The sequence below is a fragment of the Protopterus annectens genome, chromosome 1.part1, assembly GCF_019279795.1.
Source record: "Protopterus annectens isolate FY-2018-M chromosome 1.part1, PAN1.0, whole genome shotgun sequence".
NCBI lineage: Eukaryota > Metazoa > Chordata > Ceratodontiformes > Protopteridae > Protopterus > Protopterus annectens.
The window spans coordinates 998163054-998176836 of record NC_056726.1 but is presented as its reverse complement, the minus strand read 5'-3'; the positions used below and the strand labels follow the sequence as shown (position 1 = coordinate 998176836).

General features: G+C 39.6%; 1 protein-coding gene across 2 annotated transcripts in view; it reads left to right on the top strand.

Moving 5' to 3' along the window:
- Positions 1 to 358: 358 nt before the first annotated feature.
- NDUFA3 (NADH:ubiquinone oxidoreductase subunit A3) overlaps positions 359 to 13783 on the top strand; it is a 155845-nt gene continuing 142420 nt past the window's right edge. The window contains exon 1 of one of the 2 annotated variants that reach the window (XM_044079575.1): positions 359 to 453. In XM_044079575.1, the coding sequence (XP_043935510.1) occupies positions 438 to 453 (16 nt within the window). In that variant the 5' untranslated portion in view covers positions 359 to 437. Of the gene's footprint in view, positions 454 to 748; positions 780 to 13783 lie in introns of those variants that run through there. The other variant, XM_044079581.1, reaches the window with a different exon arrangement.

Sequence of the window (13783 nt, the reverse complement as noted above, 5' to 3'; positions counted from 1 at the left end):
GTCCCGTTCGATTCTCAGCTAGAGCGTCTTCTACGTGGAGGCATGCGTGAATGGGCGTTCCTTCGTTGAAGGTTGTGCGTCAGAGCTGGCAAATCGGCACGTAAAAAGACACCTAACCGGGATAAGCCGAAAGACGCAACAAGAATAGAGTACTGACCCTGTTAACTTAAGAAAGGTGCACATAGAAGTGGTCAGGAATTAGCTTTTTTTCTCCGAAGTAGAAAACAAGTATATCACTGTAATAATTATTAGTATTTATTTATTGTAATCCGCGTTGGAAAGACAGAGTACATTGTGAGCCAAAAACGGGGGATTAAAATACATGCGACCTGTTTTATTTTAATACTAACCTAACATCAGGCTGCAACTATAACTCCCAGGGTACTTAGCATTTGTCGCATGGTGATGACAGGCTGAAAGTTAGTGTCGACTTGAACATGGCGTTTTTAGGGAGTAAGTAGTAGTAGAAGATTATTGAAGGTCTTGTGTATAATGTAGGAGGGGAAAGTAGATTTTGTGTTTAGAATGATAGGTGAACGTAAAAAAAATACATTCACTCCGTTGAACGTTTGCCAAATACCAATCTTGTGCTGTTACCAGTGAACATTTAAGACCTAGGAAATTACAGTCTAGACCTGTCACTTGTATGACCCCGGTGAAGTGTGCTTATATGCAGTCATAGAAACATCGATTACATCGCTTGTATTTTATAGACATATGAATTCTATAGGATCTGGAGGTGATACTGGCTCAGGTTTTAGGCATGCCTTTCCAGCCAAGTAATTTTTATTTCTTTAATTATATATAGAGAGCCGTGTATAAAATTGCAATTAAATGTACCACAACTCGCTTAGAATGCAGGGAAGTTGGTACTTTTATGTTAAGCGTTCGTAACTGAGGTAATTTTATTTAGTAGGTGGACAAGGTCATCCTGGTATGTCATTTCATTCCGATGTAGGCAATGCATACAGTTTGTGTTCATGTCTGTTGTACAATGCCAAATTGGTTCCCTCATGGTACGGTTTTCAAAGATCGTGGAGTGAAAAATAACCTTACCGGTCTTAGTATGGTCGTACATGTCAACAGTCCAGATTTTTGCCTCATATTTTGGTCTTTTCCTCTTAAAATGTTTGGATTTCTGGAAAATCGTTGCGGGTTGAAGTAATTAAATAACAAATATTTCGTATCCTTCAGAAAGTGTATTCTGACACATCGTTATTCTAGCAACTTTCCAAGTTTATAAGAGCAATATATAAAATCTGACCCCGATTTTGGGCCTTTGTCTACATTTCTTGCTCTAAGTGGTTGATATATGGCTGTGGTTCTTTGGACCAAAGCCATTAAACATTGCTCTTATAAACTTAAAAAAGTTGCTAGAATAACAGGTTTTGTATTAACATATATTTTCTAAAGGCTATAAAGTTTGAAACTCATATTTGTGTCATTATATAGTGACTTTATTTCTCATTGATGTGCCATAAAATCACAGATTTTATGAGGACTAGTCTAAAAATATAAGGGGAAAAACCTGACATTCTGTGGAAATCTGACAGTCGAGAGGTCTGCATTAAATAATGACCCCCCCCCATAAGAAACAAGATGATGAAACTTTATTGTAAGGAATCCATGATGCCAGATTAGCTGCAATAATTATAGATAGTGTAACGAGTGATAAGACATAAGGATAGCAGAGTGGCTAGCCTCCTCACTTTAGAGAACACTGTTCCCAGGGGCCTTAGTCTACTTGTAAAATAAGATGGACTAGTGTATGTTGAAGAGATACATTTCATGTAGTTGTACAGCTAAGATACATATTTTAAAGGTCTCTTTTTATTAACTTGTAGAGGGAGAGAAAAGAGGCATTTACTGCCTGTGCAGTTAAAAGTTACATGTATCTATTTTCTTTGGGTTCTGGTATTTATATACATACTGTGGAGAAACTTGCAAGCAGTCTGCTGTCTTTGTGTGCCATCATTTTGTGTTAAGATTCATACTCCTGGATTGTGGTTCTTATTGGCAGTGTGCAAGTGTCACCCTGCAGCCTACCATTTGCTTTACAGTAACACCAGCCCAGTTAAAAAAATGTGTAAGTATGCTGATTTCTCCTGTTGCATTGTGCTCTTATCTACCATCATGCTTTCCTGTGATTTGTAAAGGTATCCATCATTAGGCATATCAGTGGAGCAAGGTTCATTGTTATGATATGGTAATGAGGAGATATGGTCCTCTTTGTTCCTGTTGGATGAGGTTTGCTTGCATCACAGTGTTTGGTGGGGGCAAGACAAGTTTATGCTAGGTGTTTTGCCTGCATCATTGCCTGTAGTGATTTTTCTATGACATAGTGAAAGGTATTCTTTTTTTTTTTGCTTACATTGTTAATCTAATGCTGTTCAACTTTGTATTCTGATAACCACAACACCACTGGATTCTATGTCACTGCAGCCCCATAGAACTCCCCATTTGCAACAGATGATACTCTAGTTCTGCAGTTGTGAATCCTGTACAGTCAGGAAAAGAGGACATTTACATAGGTACTGCATACATGGGGGAACTATTGTCTACACAGTGGGGCAATTCCTTGTACAAGGTCTTGCCTCATTGTGTATTTATGAATTGCTAAGGTACTGCTCCATGGTGCATATATGTTTGTCGATGGCACCAATAGTCTGCATTTGTCCATCGTTGTTTAGTGTTATTTGATTATCAACAGCCAGCCATCACACATGTTACAACACAATTGTTTTGGTCATTCTAAACTACTTTACTGCATTATTGTACTACATTAAGTGATTTCTCCGTTAATCTGTTTGCCCAGGTGTAAGGACCAGCTTGGATATATTGGTAGTTCATCTCATTGAGACTTTGACTTGCTGCTGCATGTCGTAGGTGTTTGTGAGCACTTCAGCTTTGCGTTTCACTTACTTTCCATTATTTCTAATCCTTTCTTGTTAAACGCTCAGTGGTGGTCTCTTCAAACATTACCTTTCATTGATACACTGAGCTGACCAGCTGCGATTGTATATTTCATTGAGCATGCACTAGTACTTGACACTCGAGTAGCACTAATTTTTTTTTTGGTTTTTTTTACTTAAAGCATTCTGTTATAATTCTGAAAATAGTTTAACATTCTTAGAGGGTGTTACGCTAGCCACACACCAGTGGTTAATGTTAAGTATGTGAAATTTTTAGTGAGATGTATTTGCATTATTTATAGTGTAAATGTAATTGGTACTGCATTATTAGAGAAAGTGATGTTGCATATTTATTGTTATTTCAGATATTTATATTTTATTTTTTCCTGAAATTTATAAAACGTGACTATTTTCCTCCATGGGAATGGGCTTTTAAGTAGTTTCTCTTTTTTTTCTGAGTTAATGTGGCAGTTTGTTTTGTTAAGCTGACACACTGACTATTTTACTGAAGGCTTTTTCATGTTTGGCTGTTGCATATGATGGTCTTTGGTGTTGTATTTCTTCTTTCTAAGCCAATACGATGCTATTTATTTTTAGCAGATCCCCGTCATAATGGTACAAAAACTAGCATTTACAGGACATCTTTCTTTGGTAGGTGACCCTTCGGCCAGAAATGTAAGCTCCTGTTTCATTTCGGTCAGAAATATAAGCTCCTGTTTGATTTTTTTCAACCCCAGTTGACCCATTGTTCATTTAGTTAAAACGGAAATTGAAAGTGACGTATTTAATCAGTAACATTTATGTCCTTGTCAAATTAAAAAAAAATATTACCAAAATCACCTTCCTGCTGGATGTTTAGCTCCCCATCTCTAATTATTACTGATAAAGAAGGCAACTCACTACCACATATAACAAGTAGATTTTATTTTATTTATTTATTGACACTTGTTTTCTGAGGAAGTCCGACTGGGCACAGGTGCTTTTTTTTTTTTTTTTTTTTTTTAGCAGAGGCCAGGGAGAAAAGCTCCAAGATTTCATATTTAATGCAATCAGTATTTACAATAGCAAATTTTATAATGCAGTTTCAGTGATGGAATTTTCTGGTTGTAGTCAGCCTTATGGCACGTTTCACCTCAAACTCACTTCCTCATATGTGTCATTATCAGCATAATTATTAGTGATATTATATGATACACAATATGTAAAATAGTCAAACCCCGTGTTTATTGTTTCTTATTGCTGTTAATGGTTCTGCATGTTTATCTTTTTACTGCAAAATATGTCCTAACTACAGAGGAGTCTTGCAGTAGATATTAGTTAATGTGTGCTATATTTTCTGTGTAAAGTCTTGTACTATTTACTGATAACACTGTAAATTTTCTTTATGTGTGGAGTTTTTTCTCCCCGGGCCTCTGCTGAAAAAGGACCTGTGTCCAGTCGGACTTTCCCGGTAAGCAAACATAAATAAATAAGATTCTAACGGGCAGTGAAAAAAGTACAACAGCTATTCCAAATGTAGATGGGAAGGCTGTTTGGAAAAAGAGAGCGCTAGACTGTTATCTGCCAATTGTTTTGTATTGATATTAACAAACCTTAAATTTATAAGTCTTGTACTGAGACTTTACAGATAGAAGACTGGTGTATAAGTAGGAGCAATTTAAGAAATAAAATAGAGTGAGATATTAGAGGCGATAAGCAAGTTTGAGTGTTAAACAGAAGTAAAAACCAGAAAAGTAGTTTGGTTGTGTTAATTAGAAGTAGGAATAATAGTTTAAGTAGTACAGTAAAGTGAGGTGTTAGAAGGGGATAAGAAAGTTTAAGTGATTTATTGCTTTAAAGGGAGGTCTAAGAAAGGTGATGAAGGGTGTTCGAGAGCTATGTCCCAGATGAGAAGCAGGGATAAAGCCAGATGTACTTTTGGATTGTCTTTGATCCCATATTAGCAAAACACTCCAACTAATTCTTTGTTCTAGAATGTCACACCTCTTCACCCCTACAGTGTGTTATGCTTGGCTAAAAAAGAGCTTATCCCTAAAATGAGTGTGGTATCCCTCCAGTGACTTTATATTACAGCTGAAACACCTGTTAAATACCAAATACTGAAAACAAAATCTGCTGACTTGATTTCCTTGCAGAAGCCGTCTTTAACGCTGCCATCTTCTAGAGTGGTGTAAATGGCAGAACCACATATAGTCTTGTTTGTCAAGTGTAGACACTGTTTAAAAAAAAAAACACTTCAAATCAGGGAGCCTACCTGCACAGTGATTTTAGAATTGGAATGGCAAGTTACAGAGGAACAGTGGACTGTAACCTAAGGCATCTAAAATGCTTGGTCAAAGATGCATGATATTTGTAAAATACAAGTGAATGTCAGATAATTTTTCCTGTAGTGGAGAGTAGATGTTGATGTGAAGGTAATAAGTGAGAAAATTGGGGACATGGGGAGTTTGACGTCCTACAGAATGTACCTCTGTGAACAGCTTTTGGATATCACTTCACAAACCACGTCCATTATAAAAAATGAATTGTTTATTAACAAACAATTAATGGGCGGTGCAATGGTGCAGCGGTTATTGCTGTTGCCTCACAGCAAGAGGCTCTCTGGTTCGATTCCCATCTGGTGTGTCCTGTGTGGAGTCTGCATATCCTCCCTGTGTTCGCGTGGCTTTCCTCCAGGTGCTCCGGTTTCCTCCCACATTCAAAAGACATGCGTCTGGAGCCTTTCTCCCCGGGCCTCCACTGACAGTGGACTCTGTCCCAGTCAGACTTAACTGGTAAATAATATCCCTGGCTTTCTGTTCATATCCAACATTTGTTACTGGTGTGCTTATGCTAGATGCTGTCATCCCATACCGACAAGTTCCTTAAACCTTGTACTAACGTTTTAGGACATTCCTCAACAATCGCCCACCTACTTGTCATGAATTAAAACCAAGGGCCATGTCTTCCTGCTACCACACAGCAACTCATTATGTGAAAATCCTGTGGATTCCATGGGCACCTCTTTGCTATGCAGAGAAAAGAAAGAGTAGGTACCTGTCCAGTCTCTCTCCAACTGATATGTGACTGCTATCATATGCTTTTTAGTGTAGTTAAAACTTTCCACCTGACCTTTTGTCTGTGGGTGGTATGGGGTAGTCTTTAAATGCTTTACCAAACTATGCTTCCACAAATAGTCCTGACTTGAAATCGGCACCTCTGTTGCTTGGGAGATCTATCCTTTCTCACTGAGCATTTTCAACCTTCTCTAGAGTTGTTAATTCTGCTACAGGTGATGGGGAAGCTGTTCACCAGAGGAATTTCTTTAAAATGTACTGAATTTCTTCAAATGCTGTATGCTTAGTAATGATATTAAGGTTTGGTTTAAGTTAGATTATTTTATTGTTTAGTTTCTAATATTAGATGTAGATAATTCACATTTTCTAAATAAAAAAAACTATCTTCAGTGCTTGCAACCCCCACATGTATAGAGATGTTCCTTGTTCAGTTTTGGTTAGTTGTATACTGTGTAGCTGGGATTTAAAATGCCTGTATAGTGTAGCAGATGGATATTAATTTTGTTAATTAATCCAGTGAACTGTCATAAGTTTTATGTGTATAAACAGGGTTCTATTTTGCGCAGACTTTTTTTTCCATTTGCCTAGCATGCTACATACAATTATACGCTGTCAGTCTTAATATTAAAAATATTTTTGGTTCTAGTAATCTGGGGCAGGGAAACGAGAGAAAAGGGATGCACAAAATGCCTGTTGTGATAACACACTGGCTTCCCATAAACAAAGGGGTAACCTTCTGTTCGGCACGCAGCTCTTCAGACTACTCCCTGCCTTCACCCCACTCTCGAGCAAACGTCATGAGAACACATCAACTTAAAACATACACAGTGTTTCTCAAACAATACCCTCCTTTTCCACTCCAAGGTCTATTTAATGTTTATTAGACACTCTGTAACTGCACCTTTCACTGGGAATCCCTCCCTCCTTCCTCATCAGAGAAATCTAGGACTATGCTCCTTCTCAGCAGTTAAATTAGTTCTCCCTGTCCAGTTGTAGTTCTCCCCTTGCATTAAAAAAAAAAAACAAAAAACCTTGCCAGACTGCTTTATGATATTTCTCCTCCATGGCTCTAGCTTTCAAGGAAGGAAGGAAGGAGTGGAATATTTGCAGAGGAAGAATGCTGGGTCATCAGTGGAAGTTGAGACCCCAGAAAACTAAAGAATGTGTTGGCCACACCATGTCCGTGGTGTAGAAGGCTGGAGTCTTGACTTTGACTCAGGGAACCCAAGTTTATTTAGCAGCTGTGGAGCTAAGGAGCCAGACATGCAGATGTAGGAAAGAGTGGCAATCCATTGGATCATGTGCCTTGTGAAGGAGGGTGGAGTTCTGTCTGTGATCCACCAATCCACAGTGATGGTGGGGGTATTACAGTGCAGATAGCATTTGAATGCAGCATGAGAGTGCTGGAGGTAACTGATGTGACCTGCAGTGATGCACACCTCAAGCAGCTCCTCCTATTTATGGCATAACAGAATACTTGGTGTAAAAGGATATGTGGCACAATGCTGAACAGCTGATGGTTAGTTGGAACTCAGTTGGAAGGTATGCTAGAGGCAAAACTGTGTGGGTTAAGCAAATGGACATTGTTAATGAGGACAGCTGGGGAGGATAATAGGTTTTAGGACCCGCAGGTTACACAGTGAGGCAGATCTGATGGGTGGTGGTGGTATTTGCCGAGAGAGTGTGTGTGTGTGTGTGTGTGTGTGTGTGTGTGTGTGTGTGTGTGTGTGTGTGTGTGTGTGTGTGTGTGTGTTTGTGTGCTTTTTTTGATCTACATTATCAAAAACATTGTCCATTTTTTTTTCTTGTGGATTCCTGGGAAGAAACTTTTTCTAAACACTGAAAAAAAGATGCGGGAGGGTAAGGTAACAAGGTAACCCCAAGCTACCATATAGGTTGCAATCCACTAAGCACAGAAGAGGTTATCAGGGACCTGGGGACCCAGGTTGACAGTGGCCTTTCTTTTGACACTCACGTTGCTAAAGTGGTTAGAAAGACCTTCTACATTGCCCACCTGATCATGAAGGGATTCACATCCAGATCTAGTGAGGTCATTGTTCCCCTGTACTCTTCACTTAGACCAATGATCGAGTACAATGCCCCATTCGGGATGTATCTCACCCGACATCTGCAGCAATTGGAGAGACCCCCAAACGTTCCTCACCAAAAGAATAAAGGGACTCCAAAATCTGTCATATGCTGCCAGATTGAAGAAACTCCAGCTCTATTCAGTCGCATACCGTCTGCTCAGAGGTGACATGTGCCTGACATACAAGGCCATGTCCAACCCGGAATTAATGGACATGCTCCACCTCAAAAAATCCAAATCCACCAAAACCACTAGAGCAAGCGACTTAAACCTTAGCACGGATATAAATAGGACGTGCTGGAGGGATAGATTTATCACTCAGAGACTCCCTATGCTGTGGAATAAAATCCCGGTCCATGTGAGGCAGAGCACCTCGCTGGCTCTGTTCAAGAGAAATCTTGACCTGTGGATGGGAGATCATAGGTTTACCCCGGGAATCATCTCTGTGTCACTGCTGGACAGAGGCACAACAAACTAATGGGTACAGTATTTTTTCATATAAGGGGTGGCGTAAGCCACAAAACTTTGGGCTAGGCTTATAAATGCCTTAGGGCAGATAGCCTAGTATAAACCTATGAACCTATAAGAAAAAAAGAACTTTGTGCAAGTGCATTGTGTGGAATGTGTAATTGTTGACTTGTCCCTTCATTTAAAACAAAACAAAAAATAAAACTACTCTCTAGCAGAAGCTATTGTTCCTTGAGTACTTGGTGTATAAACATATATAAAGTGAAAACTCTCTCCTGTGTTTTCTTTGCCAGCGTTGTTAATGCTGTAAGGTGTCCACTCTGCTGGAGAAGATTAACGTGTCTCTCCCAACTACCCCAATAATGTTGTAGTTCAAGTGTAAGATGACTTGTGCCTTGAAACAGATAGGAAGATGGATGGGGTCTTATGCCAATTGGGTAACTAAAGAACTGTGTGCTATTTTAAAAGTGAGACGAAGTGGGGCAGGTTTGAAAAACAGTCCATCACGAGAGTGTAGAACTTTGGGGATACGTTACTCTTACAAATTCTTCTGAGAGCTTTATAGTTTCATAATAAACCTTGAACTTAATGGGGATCCCTAAGGGTTTTGAAAAAAAAATGAATTCCTTATAATTGGTACATTTTCCAAAAAAAAAAAAACATCTTTTTAAACATATTTATTAAAGTTGCATGCTATTAGTAACAGTTTGGGTGCATCTACATTAATGTTTTCAATTTGTACATTTTACATGTTCGATTTTTAGCAACTTTGTTTGCGCCAACATTACATAAGTTATTAAGTAATTGCCAAATTGTTATATTAACAGGGAATTCCGTAACTAATACATAACTATTTACCTACACTAATCAAGTTTAATTAGAGCAGGCACCCAGAGTGGCATCAACACCTGCTGCCTGGCCATTAGTATTAATGTCGTAAATACGACTCTGTGTTTTTAATCTGCCTCATTCGGAAACTATGAATAGAAAACTTCATTTCAAGCCTTTAGACACGATCTTTACGTTTTCAATCCTCTTCCTGCAGGTTATTCTACTTGTATTCTTCCACAAATTCCATTTATATCTATGTAATTTGTTCCTTCCCTTTTATAAGTTCACACCTCCAGTTCTTTTATTTAGTTATATTTTAATAGTATTCGGTACTTGAGCTACAGTTGGTTTAAATTCTGATTTTCATTTTCTAGTAATTGATGCTTTTGGCAACCAGTAGCATTAAACTTAGCAAAGCCTTACTATGTCTGCTTCATTCAGATCTTCTATCCCAGTTCAAAAGAATTATTTCTTTAGTTAGTCATTTGTTTACCCAACATTTCTGACAAGTTACTCTGGAGAAGTTTTGAAAATCTGCCATCTTATGTTCCCAATTACCAATCGCTTTCCAATCGTACCTTCAGCATTTGCAGTCAACCAAAGGAAAAATATCTGAAGCCTGTTTTGGATATAGAAATACCTGTGGAAACACTTGCATGAAAAAAATCCAAACCCTTTTGGACTTTGCATACTTGGGACATACAGATGTCTTCCCACTGTTCGTTTTTTTGCATACTTGGGACATACAGATGTCTTCCCACTGTTCGTTTATAAGTTGTCTTTCCCATTTCTGTTCAGTCTTTTCTAACCTTGTGAATGTTGTAGTTATCCTGCAGCGTTTTTATATGCCCTGTTTACCAGCAGCTTCTGTTCTGGACTAGAGTAAAAACTCAGCCAGAGCAGGTCTTTCACTTAGCACGTCCCTGTTCCTATTCCTTCCTCATCCAGAGACTGCCCATGCTCTGGAATAGACTTCCCGTGCATGTCAAGTAGAGCACCTCGCTGTCCCTCTTCAAGAGAAGTCTTGATGAGTGGATGGGTAATAGAAAGTTCACCCCGGGGTTCACTCCAGTGGCTCTTCTTGATAGAGGCACTGGGAACTAATGTTGGGTGACACTATGCCAGGGCACTTTTATGGACTAGGCTTGTAAAGGCTCCAAGGCCATTAGCCTAGTAAACACTTATGGATCTTTGTCTTTTGCCTGTACTGTTGTTATCAAGCCCTGGTAGGTAAGGCAGTCTCTTATCTACAGTGCAGACTCTCCGATGAATCTGTTACCTTTCCCTCCCGGACATTTTTTGCTTCCAGTACCTTGGTTTCTTTGTTAATTTTCTCCTTCCATACCCCTATTTGCAGTAATCCCTGTTGGTAACATATCCTTTCTCCATTATTATTTTCCCTTAGTTTTACTCAGTGTTTTGAGTTTTTTGACCCAAATCCAACCTCTGTGCTGACTTTGCACTAAGATACGATTTGCATGGAGTCTCCACTGACCTTTTTTGACCTGTGTATCTTCAGCAGTGAGACCTTAACCATTGATGACTGAAAGTCGAGATACAGTGGAAGCAGCTATATAGATTGATGGATACCACTTTGGAGTTGGCACATACATCTACTCCACAACTGGCTGTTCCTAAGTCTGATGTCTTTGCCCATTTTATTAAGACCCCTGTGGGAATAAAATGTATGAATTATTCTGATTCCTCTTCATTATACTTGGCAAGGTGTCTTCAAGAGTTCCCAGAAAGAGGAGGTGTAGAAGGAAGCAGTTAACTCTCCTGTAGAGAGTCCCCCACAGCTGGATACTGATCTAGAAGAGAACATTACCTCAGTAATCCCCATGATGACCCAGAAGTTTTTAATGGGGCAGAAGGGAGTCCTATCCAACCAAACGTCTCCTTGAGTATCAGATAAAAAAGGAGGCTTTCTGCTCTGCCCCTCCCCCATCCCATGACTACATGATGATGATGGTGCACAAATCAGATGGCTTGGCAAAGAATAGATGTCCAGTCTCCTAGGGATATGTGCTGCTACAAGACCGTGGGGCCTGTCAATAGCCATTTGTGTTGGAATAAGACTTTTGTAGCTCCGACCCCTGCACCACCTTAGTAATGGGTGCTAACCCTAACACCACCCATTCCCTCAACCCTAAACCTACACTTTACTCCCATTACATTGCCACTACACAAGAGAGACTTAGACATATAAACATCCACAAAACACACACAAACAACACTGTCTGTCCCGTAACCCTGACTTTAAAATACACAGACCTGCACACAAATTTGCAGCACCTATCCTTCCTTCATTCCCTGAGCCTAACCCCAACTCACATACACAAACGTACTCACCACCCCCAACCACACTTGCCTATCTTGACATTACACACCATTGATGTTTCCATCGCTTGGCTGTAAGTACCTTAGATATTAAACCACAACCCTGCATTTGTCAAAGAAATGGCATTCATAAGTTTTATAGTTTAGTTATAAACTGTTGTCTGTGGTGCAGCGGTTAGCGTTATCGCCTCACATCAAGAGGTTTGATTCTCCGCTGGGGTGCCTTCTGTGCGGAGTCTGCATGTCCTCTCTGCATTCACATGTGTTTGCTCTGGTTTCCTCCCACATTCCAAAGACATATGTTTGGAGCATTTCTCCTTGGGCCTTTGTTGAAAGTGGGCTGTGTACCAGCTGCACTTTCCAGGTCAACAATTGTTAAATAAAATAAATAAATAAATCTGCCCTACTGGGTCATTTTAAGCCTAGCCAAATTTCCTATCCTAGAGGTAAGAATCAATCCCTGTACCCTGTCTATGAGGTAAACACCGTAACCATTATTCCAACCCCTGTTCGACAGAATACAGGGGACCGTGTGTGTGTATATACATATGTGAAAGCTATGATTACATTTTTATGTACAAGAACTGTAATCACTCAGTTTATGCTTAATTCTGATTCCAGTGTTGGACATGTACAGAGTACAGATGAAGCAAGTTCCAACTGTTCTGTATTTGTACCCTTCCTTTTCCTCGTTACCAATCATTTATGATATTTTATTTTTTTTGTTACTGTCTGTTAACAGAGCCTGTCAATAGAGTGTAAATTATCAGTAATTTTTTTTTTTTTTTTTTTTTGAAAAAAGTGTTTGACAAGTCTGTCTACCTTGTCACATGTTAAATAAATAAATACATTGTGGCCTGTATTCCATTCTTTTCTAAGTTGTTCTTCCTGGTCCTCCCCATCTTGTTGCTTGTAGTTTCTAATATTTGAAGAAAACACTGCAACAAATTACTAATTGTAACTATTTTTCTGTGTAAATTAGTAATTTCTGTTTTATTCTTGCATCATTGCTTCAGCATTTATAGTATATTTAGTGGTGTAAGTTTAAAAAAATATATGGTCTCGGTGGAAAGGAAAGATGACAAGGCTACAGACCGCTTCTGAGCCAAATATCTTAAACATGATTGTCCACGTGATGGAGGAGCCAAGGAGACAAATTCTTAAGGATAGAAAGTATTGTGTTGTGAGTTATCATGGCAACTCAACATGGTATGCCCTGAGGAAGTGGAGTAGCACATAAATGGTTTAGAATGGGGTGACTCTATAGTCCGGCACGTTGATGTCCCTCTCACCAGGTTGAATAAGGACAAAATTACAGTCAGCTGCCTGTCGGGTGCCAGGATCTGCCACATAACGCATGCACTCGAGTCACTCCACAACAAGTACAAATATGACTCTGTCATTGTCCATGTTGGAGTGAATGACTTGAGACATACCTCCCTGGACTACATGAAAAGAGACATGGAAGAGCTCTCGGATCATGTGGCCCAGGCAGGTATGACCCTAGCCCTGAGTAGCATCCTGCCTTCGCCCAGAATGATACCACAATATAAGGATAAAATGATTGACTTTAACAATTGGCTAAGCTTATGGTGTCATTCAAAGGGGATCCAGTATCTGTCTGCCTGGGATGACATGATTGACAGACCACGATGCTTTGCCAGAGATGGTCTGCACCTGTCGCCCCTGGGATTCAGTTTACTGGCTAAGGCTCTTGCCACCCCCTATAGTGCCTTTTTTAGGCAAACTTCAAAGGACAAAATCACCACCACCGTAACAGGTACAAGCATGCAAAATCTGAAGGTAATGCTACTCAATGCTAGAAGTCTAAACCTCAAAATGCACTCTCTCGAGGCACTCCTAAAAATGGAGAACATCGATATCTGTGCAGTAACTGAGACCTGGTTCAAGGCTCCAGAGAGCACCCCTGCAATACCAGGCTACAACTCTTACCACACTACCAGGACTGAAACACTAAAGGTGGAGGAGTGTCAATATTCACCAAGGATATTCACACCACCAGGCTAGTTGGCCAACACAATGTGTCTGAAATTCTCCAAGTGCAACTAACACTAGGTAAGACTGCA